Below are 12070 nucleotides of genomic sequence, written 5' to 3'. Positions count from 1 at the left end.
GTTTGGACTTTGGTTATTACGAGTCCAGTCCAATACGACTGCGTATTACCACATACAAGTACTGATCTGAGATTAAAAATTAAAATTAAAATCATAATACAATATTTTTTTGGTGCTTACTTTTTTTCATTTTTAATTTTTGTTTACAACAAAATGATAGAACGGAGAGAAAGCACCTCCAGACTACCGGGCAAGCCACCAGTGGCATCCTGGAGTGGAGAGGCCAGCAGAGGTCCACTCTTGGAAGGAGCGTCAAGGGATCTCTCCGAAGAGGTTGCCAACAACTGTGATTTTAGTTACCCTAGGGGGATTCGAACCCTCGACCTCTGGGGAGGTGAGAGTTAAACTCGGAAGCTGAAGTCAGTTGTGTAAACTCATGCTGGTTTTTATTTTCATTTTTGAAAATGTAAATGTTTTTAACATGACTATTTTTTTATACACATTTAGTACCCAATCACTCTTTGAATGCCGCCAGATTCGGAAATTAGTCACAGTTAAGGCTCATCGTCCCTCTCCCAAAGTGTATTGTGTAGGGATCGAACCCGAAAGTTCTTCATACAGACTCTTGTCAACTGAGTTAACATAACTATCTAATATCTAATATCTAATCATGTATACCCGATTTTTTTATGAAATAGTTTTCAAATATAATTTGTATAGATTTAAAATGAAAATATGAAATAGATAAATTTAATTCCTTTTTTTTCCTCGGAAAAAAGATAAATTTAATATATAAATATAAAATATTCTAAATTTAAATTTAGTTTTAAATAATAATTGTTACGAATATAATTTGGTATCTATTGAAAGGTAATATAAGAATTAAAAATTTAATGTTACTACGAATGTGATAATAAATTGGGTTGTTTTTATTTTTTAGGCTTTTTAAAGGTTTTGTGTTCTCTTATTAGTTAAAATCCTGGTCTTATATTGGTTATATATTAACGTAATATTAAATTATTATAACTATGCATTGGTTTTGTCTGTATTCTTTTTTCTTCAATCATGTTTCTTGAGTGATTTCACGAGATTATTATTATTATTATTATTATTATTATTATTATTATTATTATTATTATTATTATTATTATTATTATTATTAATTGTCTAAATGACTCAATGTAAATATTGGGTAAAGTTATTCTAATCTTAGGTGGCCCGATAATTGTTTACATGTGTCATTAGTTAGAATCTGCTAAGACACATGTTAAAATATTATTCGTCATATAAGTTATGGTGATTTAATCCAAGGTTAGTGATGTATCCATGATTTTTTCATTGGGTCAAAATAAAATAATAAAATAATTACGAAACCTTTGGGTGGACGAGCTAAGAATGAAATATTTTTTTATACCAAAATACATATTGTTGACAAAGATATTAAAATTCTTTGGGTGGCTAGGGGTGGTAATAGGTCATGCCAAGCTTTGTGTGGCATGAGCTTGACCTGCATCCTGATTTTACGGTCTAAGCTTGTCTTGTGTCCAGTTATAGGCTAAAATTGAAGGTATGGTCTAGCCTTTTAGACGGTCTGATCTGACATACTAATTTGTTTAGGGTTTACAAGCCTATTAAACATAAAATATCATTTTAAAGAGGTTGATAAGCCAGCGGGCTAATAAGCCGCAAGCAAATAGGTCTTTCTGCATATATTGTTTTTTGATAAAAAATATATTTTATGTTTTACAAAAATTAATAAAATAGTATACTATATTTATTTGTTTCTTTTATAAGCCACTACTATATCTATTTGTATTATTAATAAAAATAATATTATCTAAACATGTTGGCTTATCAGACCAATCAGACTTTATTGAAACCCTAGGCTCGGCCTTTTTAGTTAATCAGGCTTTTCAAAAAGTTTAAGTCTGACTTTTTAATAAGCGGATCAGGCCAAGTCATGTCTTTGACAGACATGGCTTCGTGGCCTATTTTCATCCCTGAACGTGGTCTCTTCTAGTCTTTCTTAGATACGACGCCCCCTACCTAAGGTAAATCTTGGGTGATTTAGACAACCTTACTATTATTAAAATACTATTTTATATGGGAAAAATTAGATAATGACTTTTGAATATGAATTATATAGGGCGAGTGTTGGGATCAAGGGCATGAGTTTCTTGCAATTGGACCTAGTGTTGAAGTTTTATGGTAAAGTGTTTTGCTAAGGTTGGGAAATTGGAAAAGGTTGTTAAAATGGTTATTGTAATGCACATCTAGGGCATGGTTCCAAATACTCAGACATCGAATCTAGTCAACAACACTACTAGTGATATTGGTTTGGTTGAATATGTAAAGTACATGTTTGAGGAAATGTGTGTGAGATGGCTCACCCAGATTTTTCAAATTATAAGGGTAGTTGATTTCATGAATGTTCATGCGGAAAGAGGAGGAAAAAAGAGGAGATGGAGGGAGAAGAAGACACTTAAAGGTGGTGGAATATGACCGCGAAAGGTGGTTAGGGATTAGTGGAAGAGGAAGAGGAAGAGAATAAACCAAATCTAGTAAAAAAAGAGAATTAGAGACACCAAAACTATGATAAAGTCCACATGGACAACCTTGATCTCACAAGGCCCACCACTGTGAGACCCAAGTTTTTTAGCTTAGAATAAATTAGTGAAATTTCTTATTCACGAATAAGTTCGATGTAACGTGGAGTAAGAAAACTGGATAAACGTTTATTGAATGGAATAAATGTATGGAGAAGATATTTCACGAGAAGGTTAAGGACAAGATTCGTATCGACGAAACTTATGACGCAAGTATTATTCGTTTACGCCTAGGACGAGAACCTTAGGAAAAGATTAATTTAACCCTTGGAACACTATAGGAATAAATTCCAAAAATCTTCAAGGGGAATATAAGAATTTCTCTTATTCCTTTCCATGACAAGTGTTTCGACACGAAACCCTGGAATGTACGAACAACCGATTCCAATTCTCGGAGGTTTTCCGAAACTAAATCCTTGATAGCTCAAGAACCTTAAAATAAACTGTCGATGGAGACTTTTTCTATTCGGAACTTCAAACGAAGATTCCACACGCATACACCCATTTCTTTCGATGTTTCTAATCTTTCTTCAGAAGAAAGTTTTCTCATCCGACATCAACTACAAAAAGTAACTTTTCGGGTTAAATCGATTCACACCGACTTTGGATCGTTTGCTTTAATTCCAAGAAACCTGTTTCGAGTTCTGGAATCATGTCCCCAGAATCTATCTTAGAATTAACAGAGGAACGCGCAGGAAAAATTAGAATCGCGAAATTTTCATTTTCCCGCGTTTTCCATCTCCTATAAATAAGAGAAAAACCAAAAATTCCTCACCATTCACCCACCAAACCCGCGGCCAAGGAGGAGAGAAAGGGAGGAGAGCTTTTCGCCGATTCTTCCCTGATCGTTGCACCGTTCATTGCTACGCGTAGACCTCGAGGTATAGATGCTATTCCTTACCTTTAATCGTAAATTCTGTCGCTTTTCTCTATGTCTTTCTGTGCTCAAAGTTTTGAGCTTTTTGTAAAACTGTCCAAATAACTTGATTTCAGTGTCTAAACTTATTGCCTACATGCTCAAGAGCATGAATATCCGGTTGTTTTCTGCTGAATCTCGCCGAATTGCCGCCGAGTTTCAATTCTGCTCGAAAAACCCATTTTTGGCCAAAGCTTCGTCCTTTAGACTTAAAACTCTCGGCTGAGCTTAGTGTCAGTCGGATTAGTTGTTATAAATTTCGTTAGGAACACGCTCATCAAATTTATTTCTCAAAATTCCGACTTTGAGTTTTCAAGCTAAAAACACTGACCAAAATACCCCCGTGTTAGTTTTCGACCCGATAATTTTTCTGAGAGTTTCCCTGGCCTAGATATCGCCTAAGAATACCTAGGAATTAAATTAGATCGAAGAAAAAGTTCGGGAAACCCTATTTTGATAGTGGCCGAAACTTAAAAAATAATTTTTTGGTCTGTATGGCCTGAGCTATAGCGTAGCTCTCTCCGTTGTCGAAATTTTGGCTTTGGTTTCGTGTCATTCCGAGTTCTGTAGCTCGAGTTATGCACGTTTCAGCGAATAAAGTGTTTTTGTAAAAAACTTGAATCGAGTCAAAACTCATCCATTCGGGAAAAGCCCTTCCATTCGTGTCTAGATGTTATACTCTGAAGCTTCTTGAGCTTTGTCTAACGTTAGTTGGTAATGTTTTGATTGTACCGACTCATTTTGATTGATTTTTGCTTTGTTTGCTCTAAGGTTCGTTTGTGGAAACCTTTGACTTGACTGAGCAAGCTTGTGAGTGTGACTTACACTGTGATTCTGGAGGAACTAGAGGTAAGGGCAACTTACACTGCTAGCTAATGCTTTAGGCGTCGATAACTTCGACTTGCTTATTTATGTTTCTTTATCGCTTTGACTGGAGAAAATGTTTTGAGGCTTCGACCGTGTGAAACTAATATGAGGCGTGTGTCTCCTTTTTTTGAGAGGCTTCAGCTAGGGATGGCAATGGGTCGGGTAGGGTGCGGGTTTTGCCAAACCCGAAATCAAAAACCCACACCCGCACCCGCACCCGAACCCGAAATGGGTGGTGAACTTAAACCCACACCCGAACCCATTGGGTTTCGGGTTCACCCGACCCGTACCCACACCCGCACACAACCTCAAACAAACAGTTGAACTCGGAAACCCGACCTGAAAAAGACTGTGAAGAGAGCTATATTATGTAATGTAACATTGTAATTGCCATGTTACTGTTAAATTAATATGCAAGATGCTGCATATATTGTACTGCATAAGCAGAATACTTAGGTTTCACTTATACAGATCCGGGTTCGGGTAGGGTTCGGGTGCGGGTTTGGCCAAACCCAAACCCGAACCCGAAAGTGATCGGGTAAAACCCGAACCCGAACCCGAACCCATTTAACTCGGGTTTTCACCCAAGAAATCGGGTCGGGTCGGGTCGGGTGCCCATGGGTTCGGGCTTCTCTGCCATCCCTAGCTTCAGCCGTTTACTGGTTTCCGTCTTACTGCTTCCTAGTGGATAGGACAGAGTTATGTTTTACTGCAATTACTTGATTCACATGTCATACCTGCTAAGTGATTAAATGGTTAATCTTAGGCTATGTGAATACTTGTGCACATTATTTTGGAACATGCAATTATTATTGGAATATGCTGACCATATGGTGCAATTTATATCGTTTATTCGTGGACTACCAAAATGTGAGGAATAACGGTTAGTTATGCCCCGGTGGTGGAGAATTCTTAAGGGTTCATCTCGACAAGACGAACTGAGGTTCAGACTCTTGTCTTCTTTTGTGGCCTCAAGACCTTCTCATGGGATTTTTGGGGACATCGGGATCTTTTGAACTTATAGTTTTGGAAAGAAAATATTTTCATGAGAAATTCCATAATGCTTTAAACAACATTCAAACTCTTTTAATTAAATGTTAAGGATCTCAAATGAACTTCTAGGATTTGGATATTAGTTTTGGAAAATGAGAAGTGTCGCTAAATCGAAGTTTTGGGGAAGCTCAAAAGTTTCTGAGTATGTTTATACTTTTTCGCTCGATGAGCAGTTTATTTATTTGACTATCTAAAGGATAAGTCAGGGAACTATAAGTTTCCAAGTACATTGTTACTCTTCGCTCGCTGAGCAGTTTTGACCATCGAATAAGATGAGTCGGATGACTCGAGAAGTTATCATGAGTGATTGCACTCTTTTTATAGTTATCTGCCTTTTTTCGCAGAAACAGTATATGCCTTCGGGTATAGTATATGCCTTCGGGTACAGTATATGCCTTCGGGTACAGTATATGCCTTCGGGTACAATATATGTCTTCAGGTACAGTATATGCCTTCGGGTACAATATATACCTTCGGGTACAACATATGCCTTCGGGTAACTCGGGCATTCGATGGGGGATATGATCGACCGTATGGTTAGAATCGACCTGTTGATTGTCAGGAATAGCGGAGGGAAAAGTCGACCCACAGGGTTAGGACTGATCCGGCTATGTCAAGGTTGTAAGTGACACCCAAGGGTTATGGTCGACACAATGCCAGTGTTAGGACCGACTCGATCGTGCCCAGCCTACTTCTTCCGGAACCTTTTGAATTGACGTTGCATTGACATAACATGCAGTCTAACTATATTTGTTGAGATCTTGATGATTTGATGTTCATAAACATCGTTATGTGTTTTGATGATTGAATTGTATTAGAGATTTGATAACATGCTATGTATAAACCTTAGGGTAGACAATGCATAACTTATATGTATGTATACAATATATATATATATATATATATATATATATATACCCCTTATACTTTACCTGTCGTCTTGTATTCTCTATACTATATTCCGTAAGTTGACCCTTGCGCGTGCTACCTGTGTTTGGGGGGCTATGTATGCCCTTTTTGTCAGATGCTGTTGACGGATTGTTTCGTGATGCTTCGTCGTTCGGGGAGGACTCGGAGCGAAATGACTACTACTGAGCTTTCGGCGTGGACCCGGACTTCATGCAGGATCGGATGAGGGTCGATGTTAGGGGTGTAGTATATCGGGTTTCGTTGTCATAGCTCTGATTTTCATTTCTTATCTTGGGCAGAGTAGGTCCCCGACTATTAGCTTTTTGTGTGGTTCTCTTCCATGAGGATCACAGGGAGTTTGTCGGATGTATAAGGTCCTTTGGAGGTCGTTTTGGACTGACTTACTTTCTTGGAGGACTGTATTTATAAAACTTATGACTCTGGCTATGGGTCACACTTGTTTGCCGTTGGGCAATACTTTTAGTTACTTGATGTTACTTTCCGTCAGTAGAGGGCACTCGTGACAATGTTTTTAGTTGCAGCGAGGGCTGTACTTATATCTTATGTTAGTCGCTGTTAATCGCGATTGGGTTGAGTCTTTATTTCGACAAGTCTTTTTATTTAAAAAGAAAACGAAAAAAATACCTGCTTTTTCGCTTTATTTGATTTTTGGTTACTAAAGTGACGCCACCGAAATCGGGGTGTTACAACCACCACATGGGTTGGTGACTGGATATCTTGTATGCAGTGTAATCTCACTAGGCCCACCACCAAATATATATGGGACTAAAAATATAAACTGAATAAAAGTATTCTAAAATGTTGTACTAGATGTGGTATTAATTTTTGAGGTTTACATTGAAGTTTGTGTAGATTACTTGGAGCACTTATTGTATTGTAAGTAACAGTATGACTCCAACAAATTCATTACTAACTATGTCATCATGTATTAATTTTCACTTAATTTTTTTATTTTTTTATTCGTTAAATAGTTGTCACATTGCGTTTCATGTTATTTTCAACCTATCCATGACAATCATATCTGGAATCTTGTAATCTCATTTAAATGTGCTAAGAATGTGGTATTAAATTTCCAGGATTATGTTGAAGTTTGTGTAGGTTACTTGGAAAGCTTGTCGTATTCGCAGTGACAGTATGGCTCCAACATATTCATTACTAATATCCCATCAAGTATTAATTTCAATTTAATCTACTTTTAAACTTTTAAATTTTTTTTATTCAATAAATAGTTGTCCAGATTACGTTTCATGTTATTTTCAACATATCTCTGATAATCATATCTGGAACCTGTAATCGCACTTTAAATGCCAAGTAACCGCCACTGGTATTAACTTCACTACCATAGAGAATTTTTAGTTTAAATTGTGATAGATTTCTGATTCATTGAACAAAATAAGTTTCATCGGAGTTGAAGCATTTCGTGAGTTTATAAGAGGTGGTTCGATCTCCTATAATTTGTATTTGGAGATTTGGTAAATTTCTCACTCTTTCATTTGCTTGAGACTTGAAGTGATTTTTCTTATGCATTGTTGTTAATGGGTTCTCGTTCAACTCTTTATCCAGGTTCATCTTGCTAACTTATTATGGGTATGTATGCCTTCATCTGACATCTTTTTTTCTTCGTAATCCTTCTGTTCATGGGTGAGATCAAAACTCATAGTTGTTCAATTTACTTGAATTGTTTATTTTCCCCACAAACTCATCTTCCTAGTGTTCCCCATTAAAAGCACTCCTTTTCCCTCTCTTTTCATCTTCTGAATCCAATATCAAAATAATATTCTTTCTTATAACATCTCACAATATTTATTTATGTTTCTAAAATAATGGTTGGTCGCACATGTCTTTATCCCCTACAAACTCTATTTTCTATATAAAGAAATTTGTACATATATATTATTTTTTGTTAAATCTTAGTTAGGTCAGATAATTAGATGAAACATATCATTAAAATTCAAAGGAGAAGGAAAATATATTATTTTTTATAATGATTATGATATCTTGAAAATAGATTCTCTCATATGTGACTAATTTATATAAACTACATATTGGATTGTGCAGTGTCATCATCTCCTAGTGATATGTCTGAAAAGCACATGCTCGAAAATGTCCTTGATATACCGCAGAGGTGAGAGCCATGCAAGCATTTCAATTTAATTGGCTAAGAAATGAGCCATTTTATTGTTTGAAAACATTTAAACCTTAAATGGCACTTCCAATTAATGATTAGTATCTGGTTAATTCAAATGTGCAGGAATGAAACAGAGCAGTTGTTGGCAGCTCCAAATAATATTCCTAATGTAAGTTGATGACTTTTGAAGATCCACATTATTAATTGTTGTTTGATTATTGAGCTTTGCTGATGTTCACTTATTGAATTTTACAGGGAGACCATGACCCTCAACAATTTCACTTGGAATATTTGTCCAAAAAGAGCACCCTTGCAACCCCAAGTGGAAACACACAAGTGGGTCGTTCACCAAGGTCCACAGGGCATGCAAGGTTCCGTCGCCCATTTGCTTGTAAGGGACTTAAACCCTAAATTAGTGAATTTTATGCAATAATAAAAAAATGTATTAAAAAAAGTGCTAAAAATATAAGCCTTTCCAAGTGGTCAATAATATAGAAGTAGATTAATGAAGGGTACACTCAAAAAAAATCTATTTAGTTACATTTTATTATGTCAATGTTTATTTGCACAATTATATAGTATATGACTCTTTAGATTGTCTATTTTTCTATCTTGATAGTTATTTAGTAATAAAGACAAAGATAAACAAATTAATCAGAGGAAACAACTGACAGTTGTATGATGTTTTTTTTTTTTTTTGGTCAATGGATTTGGATTGATTAAAAACAAAGCCACATACAATAACGGCCGAAGCCCACCTTAGGTGTACTCATTTTACAGTTACCATGTTTTCCATGGTCTAATACTTTCTTATTGATTAAACAATTTTTTTCTCTTCATTCTTGACACAGGCCAAAACACTGAAGAAGCACTGAATGGGCCCAACCCAAACCTTCAAGTAAGTTTTTTTTTTTCCTCCCTTACATTTATGTGAGTTATCTCTATGAATGTTAAGATAATTGCATTGTTTTAGACTACTCAAAAAATTTGATGACTTATTACAATTCTTATAGATGAGCTAGACAAATATGTGAAAACATAGTAATTAACATGGAAAAACAAAACTTAGTTTGCATCCCAAATCTTGAAAAGCACATGGAAAAACAAAACTCATTTCATGCATGAACTTATAGGGTGCATACTTAGTTTTCTGTTTAGAAAATCCCAAAATCAAGATTTGGACAAAAAATTGCATCCTGTAACTTTTACTTGTACCATAATTTGGGTATCCAAATGCACATGTCTAGCTTTCAATTTTCACTCTCCATATGTAGTTGCTTGTATTATGTCATTACCATTTTACTAAACCTCAATTTCATATTTTTAACTGGCAACTTGGTTTTGCAGTTGAACAAAAATGGTGGTTGCTACAGTGATAGTCTTAAGCGCTGCAATGTAGAAATGGGACCTGCAGATCAAAACATAGCTGCCAAAAGACTTCAAGATCCAAATTTTAGGCAAATTATCAATGGTGGCACTTCATCATCAAACCCTACCAATGTTGTGGACACTCAGATTAGTATTAATGCAGGCAAAAACCTCAATGCTCCTACTTTGGGATTGGCAATAGATCAAACAGTTGGTGGTACTCCAAATCCGGATGCTCCAAAAGTTCTGCAACTCTCCTCCACTGGTGAGTCTCCAACTCTTAACTTCCTTCCAAATGTTTCAGAAACACAAATCATGATTCCTCACCAATTAGTTATACCTCTAACAGATGCAGCCACCACACTCAAAGATCTGCAACTTCTCAATGTTGGAACTCCAGCACCAAACTTTATCAGCAACAATGTTTCTGGCACTCAAACTGCTCCAAATGCATCAACACAACCTGGTGTTATTATCAGAGACAATGCTTCCGAGGGAAAAAGGGTCCATGAAGAATATAAAGGCTGGTCTTATTGTCCTACCACCAATGCAAATTTGGAAAGCTTGTTGAAACGACACAGAGAAATGTATTCAATTTCCAACAGCGACATGCAGCGTCTCTTGTCCAAATTCTCAGGGCCAAAGACTAATCAAGCACCGGTTGTGACCAGATTCGATGACTCGAATCAATCACTTTTTCATAAGCCAATGGCGCAATGCGCCATGTGGTCAAGCTCTTTGATTCCAAGAGCTCTTGCTAATCTAGACATGAATCTGGGAGGACAATCTTTTCTTCCTTCACAAGCTTCAGGCTTTTCAGGATGGGTGAATCCAATAACTCCTATGATGACTTATGCTGACTTGCAGAGGAGGCTTGGAGTGATGAACCCTATGGGCCCATTTCTCATGCCAGAAGAGCCCAAGTCACCATCAGAGCTTGCAGTGGGCCCCTCAAGCAGCAATCAAATGGAGAATGTGGAGGGAAGAAATGCAGAACAGGCACAAGAGGATGAAGTGAATGGTGATGAGGAGCTAGACTTGGATCTTAAACTCTGAGTATTGAAGATAATCAGACATGACTCTTTTATGGATCACCTTAGTATTGAAGTTGTTTTGAAGTACTCTTCTGTTTAGAAATTGTTTTGAATTGAAAAAGAAAGGGTACATTTGTTTGGTTTATAGACCAATAATTTAAGATGAGCTTGACTAAATAATTTAAGGGTACTCTTTGTGTTCCAAGGGACATACCAACTATAGATATATAGTGTCTGAATAGTATTATGTGGTAATTGTCAACAACTGAAAGAATAACAGGTCACCTTTACTATTTATATTAGACCATTAGTTACAAAGCATGCTTTAAACTCATCTATATGGTGTAAATGGGGTTAGGAAGAAGAGTGGAGAAACTGGTGAAGCAACATGATGGCCCCACAGTGAACAAAAGAAATCTAGAATAACCCCTACTTCACACACACAATCATTAACTAGACTAAGACCCGTGCGATGCGCGATGGTTAATTTTTTTTATAAGTTGAAAATATGCATAGTGCCCAAGTCTTTTCTTTCCTTATTCTTTAACATGGACAATTTGTCATTCAGTAGCATAGATGAATCTATTAATCTTCGAGCCCAAATTCCAATATATATGCTTTCAAAAGATGTTATAAAAACTTGCTAACTTATAACTATTAGAAAACACATGCCTCGTGATTATGAATATAATGCAGTGAACTTTTTGACATTAGTATATAAAAATGATGTTACGATTCTATGAGGATAAACTTGCTTTCTCGGGATGGAAGGAAAACCAAAATAATATACATTGGTACTTACAGTAAAAAAAGAAAAATTACCTTTCATTTCTGCTGAAATTAGCATATGTTTTCCATATGATGTATTTGTGAAAATAAAGTGATATACACTGAACAGGAAAATAAAATATCTAACCTATGAATAAGCCCCTTTAAACTGAGACTATTGTCCCTGTCACAGTCGGAAACCTTTCTATGTCATATTCTGGTTGAAGCTAGCTTTCTCTCAAGTTACTTCAGCAATTGTCTCATTTCCTCACTTAACATTACTTAATTTGACTGAAAATGAGAACGTGTTTGACATTGGTAAGAGCAGCAAGAAAGGAAGTAAACAGGATCCACACAAAATAGCTAGAACTATGGTCTTTTAAAAGGATCAAGAGTGATTTTTGGAGTTCCTAAACCTGGGAAGAAAATGAAATTTATGGAAGTGAGAGCAAGCATTATG

The 12070-nt window shown here is 36.1% G+C and overlaps 1 protein-coding gene across 1 annotated transcript; it reads left to right on the top strand.

Annotated features, from left to right (window-relative positions):
- The first annotated feature begins 9479 nt into the window (after positions 1 to 9479).
- Positions 9480 to 11088, top strand: LOC130731646 (uncharacterized). Its single transcript, XM_057583915.1, has 2 exons — positions 9480 to 10073; positions 10158 to 11088. Exons 1-2 carry the CDS (start codon positions 9674 to 9676, stop codon positions 10862 to 10864), a joined length of 1107 nt encoding a protein of 368 aa, XP_057439898.1. The 5' UTR covers positions 9480 to 9673; the 3' UTR covers positions 10865 to 11088.
- The last annotated feature ends 982 nt before the right edge of the window (positions 11089 to 12070 follow it).

This window comes from Lotus japonicus, chromosome 1, assembly GCF_012489685.1.
Source record: "Lotus japonicus ecotype B-129 chromosome 1, LjGifu_v1.2".
Lineage (NCBI taxonomy): Eukaryota > Viridiplantae > Streptophyta > Magnoliopsida > Fabales > Fabaceae > Lotus > Lotus japonicus.
This window is presented reverse-complemented; position numbering and strand designations above follow the sequence as displayed.